We start from the raw sequence: 17,305 nt of genomic DNA on the forward strand, positions 1-17,305 counted from the left end.
TACTGACTATAAACACCATACAGAATCAATGAATCACAGAAAGTTAGGGGTTGGAAGGGACCTTGAAAAATCACCTAGTCCAACCCTCCTGCCACAGCAGGATCACCTACAGTAGATCACACAGGAACACATCCAGGTGCATTTTGAATATCTCCAGAGAAGGAGATACATTCCAAAAGCTAACAGCTTGTCATTCTACCACTTCTGCCACTTTTCCTCATAGAATCATAGAATTGTTAGGGTTGGAAGGGACCTCAAGGATCATCCAGTTCCAAATCCCCTACCATGGACAGGGACACTTCACACTAGATCAGGTTGCTCAGAGCCACATCCAGCCTGGCCTTAAAAACCTCCAAAGAGGGTCATCCATAACCTCATTGGGCAACCTGTTCCAGTGTCTCACCACCCTCATGGTGAAAAACTTCTTCCTAATGTCGAATCTGATAATCATCATCTTGATAAATCTCATTGCTGTATTTCTTCTCTTTCTACCTCATCTTCTTATGGAGGTAATTGTCTAGTTCTGGACGGAACAGACATAGTAAAAGTGGCCTGCAGGGTAGTGTTTGCATGTGACTTCCAAGCCTCTGCCAGGATTGTGCAGTTCCAGTATTGAGCAACAGGTTGTGAAAGAAAATATGGGTGGGGGAGGGAAAGGCATTGAGAAAGAATATTTCAACCTGAAGACAAAATAGGTATTACTCTTCTAACTGGGGGGGTGGAGGGAGGGAAGTAATTCAGGCAGAAGTTCAAGGCTTCTGGCTTTGAACTGACATCAAAATATTGCAGTTGCTGCAACTGACTTTGTTTACATTGCAGATCAGTGAGATTGCTCAAACGAGAAAACCTAAGGATCCTGTGCTTCCAAAACCATTACAACTTCTGCCTTCACACAGCACTTTAATATAAATTCCCTCCAAGCAAACAGTTTCAAAACTAATCAGGAAGCCAGTCCAGGCAGTTACAGAAGTAAAGCAACCAAGGACTATCCTAAAGAATAAGCTCAGTGTCAGTTTCAGCCTTGGCAGTGTGTTATCAACAACTACTCTGCAGAAGGATGATACTGCTCAGAATCTTGGTAGTTTTTAGGACCACCACCACTTTGTTCTTTCAGAAATACCATAAATAGGAAAGGCAGAGCCTCTGAAAGAGGAAGTCAAACACTGGTGATGGCAACTGCCTGGAGAAAAAAGAAATTAAAGGCAGGGAAGTAAACCACTCAAGTCCTCAGAGGCAGAAGGAGACCTTCTGGGTCTCTGTAACTCCCTGAAAGGAGTTTGGAAGGAGGGAGTGTTGGTCTCTGCTCGCTGTAACAAGTGACAGGAGGAAATGGCCTCAAGCTGCACATGGGGGATTGAAGTTGGAGCAGCTTCTTGACTGAAAAGGCTCTCAAGACAGCAGGCTACCCAGGGAAGTGATGAATCCCCAACCCTGAGGTGTTTAAAAGGTGCAGAGGGACGTGGCTTAGCACCACATTTGGTGGAGTCAGAGAACGGTTGGACTCGATGATCTTACAGAGCTTTTCCAACCAGAACAGCTCTACTATTCCGTGAGGTTTCACTGCACCACCGCTACTTGAACTGCCAAAATTCGGGATGATTTCTGCTCGGAGGAGAGAAAACTAATAAAGCAAAGTATACAGTATCCTGGGGTTTGTGTACCAAGCTTTATCTCCTTGAGGATCGAGACAGCGAGGGGCTGTCAGGCTGGCACCAGGTGCGAGCCAGCTCTCCGAACGGCACCGGCTGCGCAGCCGCAGGCACCACCGTGCAACCCTTCCTTATCGCAACAACACAGCCACGGTTGACCTGCCCCGGCCCACGCCGGCCTTGGGAGCAGGTGCGCCCCGTTAGCGGCTACTTTTCACCGCAGCAGCTCCTCCCCAGGTGGCAGCTGCCGGCTTTCCGGCGAAGGGCTGCTGGGAAGTGCCTCCCTCCTGCCTTGCGGCGAACAGCCCGCGGCAGCCCCGCTCGGCTCTTCCCCAGCCCGGCTCGGGCTGACGGGACGCGGTACGTACCTGCGGCCGCCGCCGTCACCGCCTCAGGAACTGACGAGAGCAGCCTGCGACGCGCTCCGCCTCCTCTGGCTACGCGGTGCCGGTATGGGGCTGGCGGGGACGGCGGCCGTGCGCGATGGCGGCGCCACGCTGCCCCACGGCTTCTGGGCGGCGGTGCGTGTCTGGCTGGAGAAGCCGCAGGTGCTCAACAGGCGGCTGTGCGGAGCCGCTATCGAGGCGGAGGGGACGGTGCCGCTCGGGGAGGACGGGGAAGGTTCTTCCTCTCTCGCCGCTGGCCGGGGAGGAGGAGGGAGTGGTGAGGAGCGAGCGGTCTCTACCGACTTGGGCTGGCTCTGGAGGGAGGTGCGGGGCCAGCTGCCGGCGAGGGACGGGCGCCTGCCGCCCCCTCTCACACCCTGGAGTGGGCCGGGCCACGGCTCCGAGCTCCGCGCCGTGCTGAGGACGCTGCTGCCCCGGGGGCGGCCCGTGGGGTCCCCGCCCGTGAAGGAGCTGTCGGTGCGAGGTGAGAGGGAACTTGGCTCCGGGGCCGTGAGAGGGCGGGGTGCCGGGCACCGGCGTGCTGCCTCTGGGGCAGACCTGTGCCAACCGAGGCTGTCTCACAAAGGAGTTAAGTCCTTTTCTTTTCTTTTCCTTTTTTAACCTTCCACCAGCTTGTGGGAGTGCAGATGGATTTTTGTCTTATAGCGCATTTATACTTTATCTTTTATTTTTGTCTTTCATTTTAACCTTTCATTGGTTTTCTGCTAGGAAGCGTCGGCAGTTGAAATATAAATCCAGAGGTCAAGCAGGTGTAGGACTCTGGTTTAAACAACCTTAGGAAAGTGTAGGGGGGAAGAGCTCCAAGTGTTGTGTAGGTGACTGCTGAGATGGGAAAAGCACTTAAAGAATCCAGGTATCCTGCTCCTGAGGAAGAGGAATATGGAAGAGGGCTTTCCTTGCTATCCTCCTTAAAAAGAAGGTGCAAGAAGGGCTGGCATCATGCACACTCCTGTAGTGAGTAAGATACCCACACAAAAGATGCTGCTTGTAGTGCAAACCTAATTAAAGCTTGTATGGAATGATGAGAGCCTTTGAAGAGAACTCTGTACTCACACTGGTGAGGCTGCACCTTGAATACTGGGTTCAGTTTTGGGCCCCTCACTCCAAGAAGGACTTTGAGGTGCTGGAGTGGGTCCAGAGAAGGGGAGCAAAGCTGTTGAAGGGTCTGGAGGACAAGGCTGGTGAAGAGCAGGTGAGGGAACAGGGGTGGTTCAGTCTGGAGAATAGGAGACTGAGGGGAGACCTCACTGCTCTCTACAACTCCTTGAAAGGAGGTTGGAGCCAGGTGGGGGTTGGTCTCTCCTGCAAAGTAACAAGGTGCTTGTTTTGATGGTAACTGAAAAAACACATTCACAAATGAGAATTAAATTAGTCTGGAGAAATCACCCTGGATAAACAATAGTTAAGATTTTTGCAACTGCTTTACAAAGTAGTAATGCATAGTTAGTATATGCCATGAGGAATATAGTAAATGCCTTTACAGTCAATTTATTCCTTATATATTTCCTTTAATGACACTGACATTATAAATCATTAGCATGTGAGTATGAGGCTTTGTTGTGCCACTTGTATTTTGCTGCAGCAACCTTTCTTTGCACCATGGAGTAATACATGTGTCACTATTTGGATATCTTTTCAGATGTTTCTAATGGCACTGTGACCTTTCTGCCTTTGGAAGAAAGCAGTGAAGGAAAATACCGAATTAAAAAGTGCAATATTTATCAAATTCAGCTCAAACACGTCAAAGATGAGGAATGGTAAGTGGTGGGAGTGAGAGAGGAAGCAGACCCCAATTGTTGCAAGGATCACACCATGTTTTGGTGTTTGTATCTATAATATTTGGTTTGTCTCATTTCCTGCTTAGCAATTGACAGTAGTGGTGTGATCTTGGTGGGGAATGTTAGTTAAAAGGAAGGTCTACAATACCCAAAACAAATCAGTTTCAATATGTGCATTGACTGTACAATCTGTGGTCTAGGAAGAGTACGTGTGTTGGGGCCACAGGAGCTAGCTTTGCTTGTGAGAGAGGTCAGCTTCTCTTAGTCAATTTGAGGGTGAAATTAACATTGCTGTGAAGCCCTTGAGCTTCAGTCACTGAAATGTAGGCCGCTGTAGCGTGGTCCTCAGGGTCTGATGACACAGGTCTAGTGAAATCTGAATAAAGTTAGCGATGATGAAATATTGAAATGTGCCAACTGATGGATTTTTTTGTCCAAGTTTTCCTGTTGTTCTCATGAATCGCTTTTCCTAGTCACTGTTTGGATGTCCTGCTAAACCAGGCTGTTCAGTGTATGCAAATCCTCAGTTGTGTTAAGTGCGGCATGGATTCTCATGCAGAGCATTTGAACTGGCACATAATGAGATGCCTAACAAAATTCAGGGGAGACTGAGCCATTGTTGAGTAAATTCAGTGCTTTATTTTCCTTTTCCTTTTGTGTATTATCCTCATTTTCCAGTATACCTTTGATATTCTGCTGATTTTTCTCTGCTTTCTCTCCCTTTGAGGTAGGTGACATAGTGAAATACACTGTACTTATAAAAAGTTTGTTTTTGTTTTATTTTTAAAGGTCTATCTCCATTGTAGTTCCATTTCCAGAAGACTGGTTTTCAGATGGAATTGCATACCCCAAACTAGCATGGCTTGGAAATGAGCTTTTGTCCAAACTGGTGAAATGGTCTGTGGAGCAGAAGAGCAGTGAGTTTAAAAGTACACTGTCACTCATTTCTGTAACAAAGTACAGCCAAGTTTATCAAGAACTCAAAGAAAAATACAAAGCGATGGTAAAGGTAAGTTTAACAATAAATGCAGTAATAGAATCACAGAATGGCTGAGGTTGGAAGGCACCTCAGAGATCACCTGCTCCAACCTCCCCACCATGGGTAGGGACACCTCTCAATTAGATTCAGCTTTTCAGACTGGTTTTGAACACCCCCAGGGAGGAGGCATCCACAGCCTTTTTGGGCAGCCTATTCCAGAGTCTCGCCACCCTTGTACTGAAGAACTTCTTCCTAAGATCCAGTCTAACCCTGCTCTCCCTCAGCTTCAAACTGTTCCCCCTTGTCCTGTCTCTAGACACCTTTCTGAAAAGTCCCTCTGCAGTCTTCCTGTAGGATCCCTTCAGATGTTGGAAGGCAGCTGTAAGGTCCTCCCTGGAGTCTTCTCTCTAGGCTGAAGTGGCTGAGTATCCAGATTGCTCTGAGCATTTTGAAAGTAACTTCAGATGATGTTGCAACTAACTTTTCTCTATTTATTTTTTTTCCTGAAGGTGTGGCCTGAAGTGACAGACCCAGAGAAATTTGTTTATGAAGATGTTGCCATCGCCACCTACTTGCTGGTAGGGAACTGCTTTCCCTAATAATATTCTAGAAGGTTCTGTCTCTTCATAACAGAACTGCTCTAAAGGCAATCAGCTTTTTCTCTTTGGAGGTGTTGAATGACCAAAAGTTTTTACAGGCATACAAGGCAAAAGGAAGATGGATAGGTATGGAAAAGGCTGTGTATAGTCTGTGCAAGAGCTGATGAGGGATTTCTGGGATACAGCCTAGAGTGCAAAAGTGCAATAATTGGTACATCTAAACATGTAAACACATCTTGATGATCTCAGGGGTTACCTGCAGCTTCTTTCCTGGTAGTAAAACTTAAACATTAAGAAATAGCAATGTTACAAACACTAATTTTTCCTAGTTACATAAATTTGAGGATTTTTGTTAGTCATAGTAAAAACTAAGTGTGCTCCTTAGCTCCTCATTGAAGGAAGAAGAGTTTGACTGGGATAGATTTATCCATGCTCTGCTGACAAACATCCAGTTACTGACTAATTATGAGTTATATAACTATGTAAAAGTAGCCACTTAGGTACAGAGCAGGCTCTAGAACTGGGCTGAAAGCTTTGGGGTCCCATTAGCTGATGTAGAATTTGGCACAGCTGATGTTGCTAGGTAAGTTTGTGGTGTTGCTAGAGTAGATTAAACTGGAGATTTAAAACAAATTCTTGACAGTGAAGGTGGTAAGACACTGAAACAGGTTACCCAGGGAGGCTGTGGATGCCTCCTCCCTGGAGGTGTTCAAGGCTGAGGTTGGATGAGACCTTGAGCAACCTGGGCTAGTGGGAGGTGTCCCTGCCCATGGCAGGGGGGTTGGAACCTGATGATCTTTAAGGTGCCTTCCAACCCAAACCATTCTGTGACTCTATGAAATTGTTGCTTGGTGCAGTAGGCAGAGATGTGACACATCCCATTATATGGCCCCCTCATTGAAAGGACATTTTGGGTTTTACTTGGAGCTCTGCTATCAGTTCTTTCTTTAATGCAGTGGATAGAAATGCTGCCATGCTGTGACTTGCAAGACTTTTAAAGCAAGTTTGCTTGATGCTTCCCTTGCTGCCTCTCCTCATCTTTTGCACCTTTGTTTTAGCAGCTTATTCTACGTTTCTGCTCAGGGTATTTCTGCTTCCAGTGACTCAGAAGGGAGTGGAGGATGTGCTTACCACTTAAAAAATTAGTTATCTTCTGCAGCATAAATCCTGCCCCTCTCCATCAACGCTTCCAGTAGTGTTTTTATGGGTTTTATTCTCCTCTCTTGGATTTTCTCAGTGTTTATCTTCTGTCCATCTGCCTTCTTTCCCAGCTTTCTCCTCTCATTTCCAATGGCCTTTACTGCTTTACCACAGTGAAACTTGAGAACCCAAGTCTAAAATGTTTTCTATTCTTTTCCTAGGTTCTTTGGGAAGAAGAGAGAAAGGAAAAAGGGTTGATGAAGAAACAGTCGTTTGTAGATCTTGGATGTGGAAATGGTCTACTAGTGCATATTCTGAACAATGAAGGGGTAAATAGAATTGGTTTTTAAATAATGACTAAGAAATAGTCAATGTTCCTGCTATGTTTTCCTTTAATCTGGCATGCAGATAGCCAAAATTCAGGTAATTCCTGTTGCTGAAACAGGGTTTTGTCACTCTAGTTACCAGGGTAAAACATGGCAACAGCCAGATTCAGTTTCTTGAGGCACAATGTCTGAAACACCAACAAAATAAGGGTCAGCAATTGACCAAAACTCAGTGATGTTAGGCCTGTCTGTTCCAGAGAATAATTTTCTTCTTTTGGGAGGACATGCTAAAATGTGTCAAGGAAATGAGTATTTTGTATTTGCTCAGTAGATGTCACTGATTTATGCATTCCTTAGTTCCTGCTTTAGTTTTCAGTATGAATTCTTCATCCCATCAGTTCACACAAGAAAAAGTGTTTGGACTCCAACAGCCTCACTGACTTGGTTAGTTGAAAGGTGGTTCTCCAGCAAGGACAGCTTGGAGTAGCACTCTTCTCTGAGCCCAAACAAAGCAATTTTACTTGTGTGGAGATGCAGATTTTCAAAAGCAGACTCTAGGTGAAATTTCAAACCAGAGGGATTCAAACCAGACTGGTTCTTTGCCAGTCATTCCCTTCATGTTCTGAAGTGAAAGAAGAGTTTCTGCTTGTGTTGAAGTTGTATCCTTCTATGAAAGAAATAATCAGTGTTACCATGTACATTTAGTGAGTCTGGCAGTTTCTGCTAGAAGTAGTACTTAAAAGTTATACTTTTATTGCTTATTTCAGCATCCAGGCAGAGGAATTGATGTGAGGAGAAGAAAAATATGGGACATGTATGGAGCAGAAACTCATTTAGAGGTATTAAGCAAATGTATGTCAATCTCACTGGTTTGTAGCTCTGTTCTTGTGTTTATTGCTTGAGGTTGTGTTGATGCAAGTGTGAGCAGACTTACTGGGACACAGAGTTAGCTGAAGTCACCTCTGGGGTTGGTGTGATGCCACCCATATGTCTTGGGGACTGTGGAGTCATCACGAGAGTGATGCTGTGTCATAGCCTTGCATGTCTGCAACATGCTTGTTCTTCAGCTGGGAAAACTGGGGTGATGTCCTACTGCCTGTACAGACATGCACACTCTGACACAGTCTTTGTCCCCAACACAAGAAAGACATGGAACTGTTACAGTGGGTCTAGAGGAGGCCCTGAAGACAATCAGAGACCTCTCCTATGAAGACAGGCTGAGAGGGTTGTGGTGGCTCAGTCTGGAGAAGACAAGACCCTAGAGTGACCTTAGACCAACCTTCCTGGATTTCAAGGGGGCTTCCAGGAGAGCTGGAGGGGGACTTTTGACAAAGGCATGGAGTGACAGGATGAAGGGTGATAGCTTCAAACTGGAATCAGATACATATAGATAAGACATTAGGAGAAATTCTTCCCCATGAGGGTGGTGAATCGCTGGAACAAGTTGTCCAGGGTTGCAGCCTCCACAGCTTCTCTGAAAGGCAGGCTAGATGTGGGCCCTTGAGCAACTTGGTGTAGTAGGAGATGTGCCTGCCTGTGGCAGGTGTGTTGGAACTGGATGATCTTTAAAATCCCCTCCAACCCCAACCAAGAGCTTGTGGAAAAAAAAGACAACAGTGGAGCTGTGTCCTGACTGGATGCTGTAAGACAACAAACTAAATGGCTTTCTGAAAACTGGAGTCCAGACATGCATGAGAGAAGGAGAATGGGAAGAAATGATAATCCACTATATGATACTTGTTTGCAGGTGTTTAGGGTGCCATACATTTTACTCAGAATTGTTATCCCACCCTTCTGACCAATGCTTTGTGGTTGGCTATTACTAAAGTACTGCCCTGTAGCTATGAAAAAATCACTGCCTGCCAGGAGTGTAGGCTGAGGAAAATGTTGGTGGCTGTGGTTCTCACTCACCTTGTATTTGTCAGCTTGTGTGGTTTGTATAGTGCTGCTTGGTGCTTTATTAACAGGTAAAATGCATTCAAAGAAGCCTGTAATAAATTCCTGTAATACATTGTTTGGTTTGTTTAGGAATCCACAATTGTGCCAGGGGACACTCATCTCTTCCCAGAGACTGACTGGCTGATAGGGAACCATTCTGATGAGTTAACACCATGGATTCCTGTCATTGCAGCCAGGTACTGGTGGGGGAAAGGAGCTAAAAACCCACAAACCAACCCAAAACTTAGCTGCCTCTCTGGGATTGGTGACAACTTCTGCTGTCCTGGCAGGGTGTGCTGCTTTTGAAGCCAATTGATTGTTTTACACTCTCCCAGTGGAGCATAGGTGTTGCATTTACTTCCTCATAGAATTCAGTTTCTGAAGTTCAAAAAACTAAACTGATTTTTGTTGTTCAGATCCCAGTCTGCTGTTTGGGGGTTGTTGAGGGGTTTTTGGGTGTGCCTTATTTGTTTCTTAAATAAAATTTCTGTTGCTTCTGCCTTTCCTTGAGCTGTTGTGCTCTTCACAGCCAGCTGCAGTAGCCTGGCACAAGAATTTGCTGTAGCAAATACTTTATGAAACAGTGTTTTGGGCTCTTCACTGCAAGACATTGAGGGGCTGGAGCTGGTCCAGAGAAGGGCAGTGAAGCTGTTGAAGGGACTGGAGAAGAGGTCTGGTGAGGAGCACCTAAGGGAACTCAGGTAGTTTAGTCTGGAGAAAAGGAGGCTGAGGGGAGACTTCATTGCTCTCTACAACTCCCTGAAAGGAGGGTGGGGGTGGGTCTCTCCTCCAAAGTAGGAAGAGAGGATGAGAAGAAATAGCCTCTAGTTGTACCAGGGGAGGTTAGATTGGAGACTAGGAAAAATTGCTTCACCAGAAGGGCAGCCTGGAATAGGCTGTCTAGGGAGGTGGTAGATTCACCCTCTCTGGAGGTATTTAATAGATGTGTAGGTGTGGTGCTGAGGGACATGGTTTACTGGTGACTTGGCAGTGTTAGATTTGTGCTTGGATCTTAAAGGCCTTTTCCAAACAGAACTCTTCTGTGATGATGCTGATGGAGGGGCATGCAAATACCATTTCATGAGGCTCTCTCACTTACAAGCAATGATGAAAGTTGTTAGTATATGCTGGGTTGTTTCAGTGTGCTCTCTGAGGTAACTTTGCCCTCAGCAGGTTGTTACTCTCTTGGTAGGTCTTCCTACTCATGTTGCTACTTCGTGCTGCCCTGCTGCTTCTTTGATTTCCATGGCAAGTACAGGCGAAGGCAAAGCAGGAAAACTCAGTACCGAGAGTACCTTGACTTTGTTGCCCAGGTGGGAGCTGTGTGTGGCTTTCAGGTGGAAGAAGATTGCCTTAGAATTCCATCAACAAAAAGGGTAATTTTGAGCTCTGGAGGGCTTTTTCTTTTTGGTTTCTTTTGTGTGGTGGTTGTTTGGTGTTTTGGTTTGTGTGGTTTTGTTTGTTTTTTAAGCTGCTAGCTGTATGAAGCGGAGCAATAGAACTGCTGAGGTTGGAAGAGACCTTGGAGATCATCAGGTCCAACTGCTCCACTAGAGCACCACTACTTCTAAGCCACTGCCCCTAAACCATATCCTTCAGCACCACATCCACCTGACTTTTAAACACCTCCAGGGATGGTGGCTCCATCTCCCTGGGCAGCCTGGTCCAATGCCTGAGAACCTTTCCTGGGAAGAAATTTTTTGTACTATCCAAACCGAACCTGTCCTGGTGCTTTTCCTCCTGCCTTGTCACTTGTATTTGAGAATCTCCACCTGGCTCCAACAGTCTTTCAGGGAGCTGGACAGAGCAATGGGATCTCCCCTCAGCTTCCTCTCCCCCAGACTAAGTAATCCAAGTTCCCTCAGCTGCTCCTCACAAGACCCAAGAAGTGCATCAAAGCTGATAAGGGTCTGGAGGACAGGTCTGGTGAGGAGCAGCTGAGGGACCTGGGGTTGCTCAGCCTGAAGAAGAAGAGGCTGAGGGGAGGCCTTATTGCTCTCTGCAACTCCCTGAAAGGAGGTTGGAACCGGGTGGGGGGGTTGGTGTCTTCTGACTTGTAACAAGTGATAGAATGAGAAGAAATGGCCTCAGATTGCACCAGGGGAGTTTTATATTGGACACGAGAAAAATACACTGAAAGGGTTCTTGAAGGCCTGGAACAGGCTGCCCAGGGAAGTGGTTGAATCCCCATCTCTGGAAGGTGTTGCAAAGGCACGGAGATGTGGTGCTGAGGACCATGGTTTAACCCCAGCCTTGGTGGAATTAGGCAGCAGTTGGACTCAGTGATCCTAAAGTGTTTTTTTTTTTTTTTTCCAACCAAACCCATCCTATAATTATGCACTTTGGGGGGGTATTCTCCTCTTAATGTCAGAGGCACAATCCCAGAGACAAGAAAGAATGGAAGGTTTTATGGTTATTTCTTATGGCACCCTATGGGATTGAAAACTTAGAAAACCCAATTTTTGCCTTCTTTTTTTTTTTTTCCAGCTGCCAGTTTCTGTTATTCTTCACTTAATTTTGCAGTTTTCATGTCCTGTGAAATGTTCCCAGGGAGGAAGATGTGTCCAGCTTGAAAATTTTGTGTGTAATTCTGAGGGTCAGAAACAGCCTCTGTGCTTGTATGGCCTGCTGGGTTGTGGTTTGATTATTGGATTTCTCCTGTGGCACCAATATTCAAAAAGTCAACTAAAAAAAGCCTCCTAGATGTTGACGAGCATTGAGTTGGAAGGGATACTTCCTCTTAGTAGATCTGCAAGCCTGCAGGAGACATCTGTGAGTTGGGGGCCTGTGTGTAAGCCTGAGGCTGTGTGTAAGTAGTGATTTACCTGTTTCTACTAAAATAGGTGAGCTTTGTTGGAAAAACCAGGACCTACCCACCTCCAGAACACGCTCTGATCGACGAGCAGATAACACAGTACATCAATACCCGTCAGACCCGTGACAGAAGAGTTGGAGTTAATTACAGTGATCACTCTGATGGTCTATGCAAAGAAGCAGCTTCAGAACTTCCTGAAAAGGAGGCTGAGTCTGCTGGCACAGTTTGGCTGCCTGGGTTTCAACCCCGAGAGAAAGTAGAGCAAGTCAGGAACTGCGCTTCCCTCCCCCGGGATTTCGTCGACGATGTGGTTCTCAGCGTGGCGAACTTGCTGCTGAATGCAGCCCCCCAAAACTCACCTCCTAGTGTGCGTGGTGGAAGCACGACTGCCTGGAATCAAGGAGGTGAGACTGTCTTTGTTTTTCATTGTCTTGTGCTGGCAGAGGATGTCTTTTTTTCCCATGTCTGTAAATTTATGAAGTGGAACGGGTTTTAGGAGATGCTGAGAACAGTACAAAGCAATCAAATCTTTTTTTTTTTTATCATTACAAATAAGGATGCATCTAGCAGTACTTTGAAATTGGTGTGGGCTGCTTTCCCACTAGGGACAAGCAACTTTTAGTTAATCAAACTGAACCGAGCCCAGAACTTCTCTGTTTACCAAAACCAAACACTCTACATCTATCTAGGGGCAATATTAAACTTCCTTTTTAATTGTCACATGAGAACTAGCTCCAATTCTGTGTGAGAAATGCTTTCAAGTGCCATTGGGTTACAGTATGATTCAGAATACTTAGTTTAGCATTAGGGACAAAAAGACCAGAGGTTGCTATTAGTTCTTCAAGCCTTCAGTTTGTTCTCACTGCTGCCATTTTTCCATTTTCTTCTCTATCCTGATTGGAGATAGAGAACAAATTCTGTTCAGTGATTTTTACTTCTCAGCTCAATCTTTTCTAACTAACTGCACCTTCTGAAGCTAGTGGCCCTAACCCCTCACACTGTCCATTCTTATTATTTACTCACTGTATCATAGAGCAGCTCAGGTTGGAAGGGACCTTGGATCTTATCTACTCCAAACTCCTTGCTGTGGGCAGGGATGCCTCTCAACTAGACTTGGCTGCTCAAGGCCTCATCCAGCCTGGCCTCCAACACACCCAGAGAGGAGGTATCCACAGCCTCCCTGGGCAGCCTATTCCAGAGTCTCACCACCGTAATCCTGAAGAACATCTTCCCAAGCTCCAGTCTAACCCTGCTGTCCCTCAGCTTCAAACCATTCCCCCTTGTCCTGTCTCTAGACACCCTTATGAAAAGTCCCTCTGCAGCTTTCCTGTAGGATCCCTTCAGGTACTGGAAGGCAGCTCTAAGGTCCCCTCTGGACAGAGTCTTCTCTGCTCCAGACTGAACACCCCCAGCTCCCTCAGCCTATCCTCATAGCAGAGGTGCTCCAGCCCTTGGATCATCTTTGTGGTCTTCCTCTAGACTCACTCCAACAGCTCTTTGTCCTTCTTAATGATGTAGGTTGTCATGTTACAGGAGGTCTTCTGAGTTATTCTCTCTTCTCTCTACCTGCATATAAGTAGTGAGGGGTACAGGCTGTTTTAATTTAAAAAAAAACAAACCAGAAAAAAACCCACCAGCAGGCAGGGCATAAAAGTGTGTGGAGATTCTGACTTGAATCCTGTAGAATGAAAGCTGCATTTGTACAGACAATAGATAGAACCTGCCTGATGCTGGTTGTTGCAGTACTAGGAGAGGATTCACAGGTTCTGCTCATAATCATTAACTTGGGTAGAAGCTAAACTTTTCTATGCATGCATTTTGAATAGCTACACCTCTATCTCTTGCAGAAAGCCTTTCCTTGAAAGAAGTAGCAGAACACTTAACTAAGGAGACTTTGAAAAGGCTAAAGAGTGAATATGGAGGCCTGCAGACACTGCTCAAGAACAATCATCAAGTATTTGAAGGTAAGGAAGGGGGGCTTGTTTTTCTTCACTCATCTATTTTATCTTCTCCATCTGCAGTTAAACTCAGCTGAAAAACTTCTGTGCTGCAGGGATTTTTTTGAACTGCTTTCTATACCTGTGTGGAAAACTGAATGTTCTTTATGTGCCTAAAATTCTTTTGAAGGAGATCTGTAAGGTGTCTCTCAGCAAAGAGTTCTTCTGGGCTGGCTGTGTCTGAAATGACAGCCCTGGAGTTAAGGTGTTGATGCTGTAGTTTGACTTGGAGTGGTAGGTTTTGGGGTTTTTTTTTCCTTCAAAGTGTTGCTGATTTTTGAGGCCATCAAATGCAGAGCCTTTCCCTGAGGCTTGCTCTGGCCTTGCCAAGCTCCTTAGTTTTATTTTGTGTTGGCATTCACACTATTTTCCAGAACCACCTGTGAGTGAGAGGCTTGATGCCTGTCTTTGTATAACCTGTGTAGCATGACAGAACTCAGGAGCAAGTTTCTGTAGTTGGCTGTTTGTGGATCACTATTTTGTGTGGTGGTGTTTTTTCCTGTGGTAATGTGGTTAGTGGTGTGTTTTGTGTAGTTAGTTTTTTGGTGTGGGGGTTTTGGTCATTGTGGAGCTTTGTCAAGGCAAAGTCTAGCCTTGCAGTAATACAAAGGCTTCAAGGTTTCATCAATATTAAGGCTGCTTCAGATTTGGAGGTGTGTTAGCTTCTTGTGTCCCAACAGTTGTATGTCAGCTGTAAAGTGTTGATCAATAAACCCATGGGAAATAATCCTGAGTGTGCAACCTAGCTGCTGCCAGTGGTTAACTTATGCCATCCACTGGGGATTTGTGTAGCCTAGGCATTTCTAAAAGGTGAAACCTTCCTGAAATCCTTTGTATTTACCATCCCCTGCAAGGAGCTGATCCCACTGACATGTTCACAATTGCCTATCATTAGGGGGAGGTGGAGTAGATTTACAACGTGGTACACAGAAGGAGCAGTTCAATTTGGCAGGGGTGGTGTGTGCACATTACCTCTGAGGAAAGACTAGGATTAAGGCCAGGTCTTCCTCGGTAGTTTACATCACATGGAAACTCCCTGGGGCTTCAGTAGGGACCATTTGATGCTTTCACTTTGAGGGTGACAGAGCACTGGAACAGGCTGCCCAGGGCGGTTGTGGAGTCTCCCTCTCTGGAGATATTCAGAACCTGCCTGGATGAGTTCCTGTGTGATCTGGAATAGGTGATGCTACTCTGGCAGGGGGGTTTGTCTGGATAATCTTTTGAGGTCCCTTCAAGCCCCTAGCATTCTGTGATTCCTTCAGTAGCATGTCACCATAACAAGGGCATTGTATCAGCAGGTGGTCTGGAAGGAAATTGCTCATGCCAGAGAGGGTGGACAAGTACAGGGCTACAGCTCTTGTCTTTGCTGAGGTGTTTTTCTCTGGAAGACACAGAAAACAGATGGGTGCACACACATGCACACAAAAGGAGTTGATAGCAGCTGACCTGTGGCAGTTTCTTTTGATCAGGCTCCTTGTCCCACACAGGACTGATATTTCTAAAGGAAGAGCTGCTAGATATAAACAGCTCAGTGTCTCTTCAGTTTGCAGATTTTTTTGATGGTGTGCTGAACCCATCTTTGTGGATCACAGGAAAATCTGGAGGGATGAATTTATCCAGGCTTGACTGTGTGATAGTAAGCTTCTACTGCATTTATTACCTTGTGAGTAGTACCACTTAGCTCTTCTAAGCCCCAAGTGTGTGATACAGGAGGTCTGATAACAGCATGGCACCTTGGAAATGGCAGATTCTTCCTTCTTCATTTTCATATAGTTTTTAATCTATCTTTTTTTTTCTTTTTCTCATTTGTTTTGTTTTCTTTACACATCAAAGAAGTTGTCAGAGGTTTAGAGATGTCTCTGCAGTTTGTGGGCCTTACACAGAAAATTCATTCAAATCCAGAAGTGCTGAATCATTATTCATAGAATCAGAATGATAGGAGTTGGAAGGGACCTCTGGAAATCATCCTGTTCAATCCCTCTGTCAAAGCAGGGTCACCTATGGCAGACCACACAGGAACGTGTCCAGGTTAGTCTTGAAAGTGTCCAGAGGAGACTCCACCATCTCTGGGCAGCCTGCTCCAGGGTTCCAGCACCCTCACACCAAAGAAGTTTCTCCTCATGTTGAGGTGGAACTTCCTGTCTTCCAGTTTGTGTCTTTCTTAAGTTGCCCTTTCTTATCACAGGACACCACTGAAAAGAGCCTGGCCCCTTCTTGACACCCACCCTTGAGATAATTATAGACATTAATAAGATCCTCTCTCAGCCTTTTCCAGGCTAAATTGCCCCAGGTCTCTCAGCCTTTCCTCATCAGGCAAATGTCCCAACCCCTTAATCATCCTTGTAGCCTCTGTTGGACTCTCTCCAGCAAATCCCTGCCCTCTTGAATCTGGGAGCCCAAAACTGGACACAGTATTGCAGATGTGGCCTCACTAGGGCAGAGTAGAGGGTCAGGAGAACCTCCCTTGGCCTGCTGACCACACTCTTCTTAATGCACTCCAGGAGACCATTTGCCCTCTTGGCCATCAGGGCACATTGCTGTCCCATGGATAACTTACTGTCCACCAGGACTCCAAGGTCCTTCTTCATGGAGCTGCTTTCCATCAGGACAACCCCTAATTGTTATTAATCAGTGATCACTTGCTGTTGGCTCATGTGAAGGATTAGATTTATAATCTCTGCTCAGCTAATTTTCTTTGCAAGAGCATTTCTGTGTAGTGAAAGCAGAAGGCAACTCTTGCTAGATTTTTGCTGCTGACCACATTGTGAATGTAGAGTAATGAAGTTCTGAACATGGGGAGGATGGCAGTCCTTGAAACTTTTGTCAGGACTTGCAGTCTAAATTGAGAAGATTTTAGTCTAAATGATCCTGTCTGCTAGAGTTAAACCAGACAAACACAACCTCTACTTCCAACTCCTCAGCCTCTCAGTGAAACCTTCCTCAGGAGATCAATCAGTTGTTCTCTGGACCATGTCTGGATTACTGTGTGGTTTGCTGTGCACTTCTGTTTCTGTCCAAGCAGCACATTTTGGTCCTGCCCGAGTGATCTGTTTGTCAAGTACCTGTTTTATTCACAGAATGTCACTGTGCATTTTTTCCATTGCTGCCTATTAACAGCTTCATTTGTTTGTTTTTAACTCTTAGTTCTAAATGGGAGAGTTCACATTCGTGACTGGAGGAAGGAGAAGCCAGCCAGGAGGGCTCAGCCCGAAGTGAAACGCCGCCTCTCGGCCGGAGCACTGAAAACTCGTCTCTGCTGGTTTTTCATCCACCACCCTGATGGTTGTTCTTTGCCTTCTGCATCTTGCCCATATGCTCATGGGACTGAGGAGCTAAGGCAGTCTCAGATTATTAAAAAGAAAAAACATTTACAGTAATAAAATGCTGCTGTTTTAATCTTGTGCACGTAAGTGAGGCTGTGCCTGACTTCAGGGCTGCCAGGTGCAACCTGGACAGGCTGGAGGGCATTTTCTTGTTCCTGTGCATCTTCTTTTGCAGCTGGTTTACAATTTCTCCTCTATTTGTAATTCTTCAGGGTTTTTTTATTAACCTGGAAAAGGTATAGTAAAGTCTGTACCTACTCTTGGGTTCTGTCATGACTTGCCTATATGCATGTATAAAACTCCATTTCTAGGACACTCTTCCACTCACTCCATCAGACCAAATGTACATGAGGC

At 45.7% G+C, this 17,305-nt stretch overlaps 1 protein-coding gene across 1 annotated transcript; it reads left to right on the top strand.

Annotated features, from left to right (window-relative positions):
• Nucleotides 1-2,101: 2,101 nt before the first annotated feature.
• On the top strand, nt 2,102-17,017 carry TRMT44 (tRNA methyltransferase 44 homolog). Its single transcript, XM_054391558.1, has 11 exons — nt 2,102-2,519; nt 3,696-3,813; nt 4,624-4,843; nt 5,323-5,391; nt 6,774-6,881; nt 7,646-7,717; nt 8,907-9,013; nt 10,009-10,192; nt 11,660-12,035; nt 13,479-13,595; nt 16,773-17,017. The coding sequence occupies exons 1-11, from the start codon at nt 2,102-2,104 to the stop codon at nt 17,003-17,005; spliced, it is 2,022 nt and encodes a 673-aa protein (XP_054247533.1). The 3' UTR covers nt 17,006-17,017.
• The last annotated feature ends 288 nt before the right edge of the window (nt 17,018-17,305 follow it).

The sequence above is a fragment of the Indicator indicator genome, chromosome 23, assembly GCF_027791375.1.
Source record: "Indicator indicator isolate 239-I01 chromosome 23, UM_Iind_1.1, whole genome shotgun sequence".
In the NCBI taxonomy this organism is placed as follows: Eukaryota; Metazoa; Chordata; class Aves; order Piciformes; family Indicatoridae; genus Indicator; species Indicator indicator.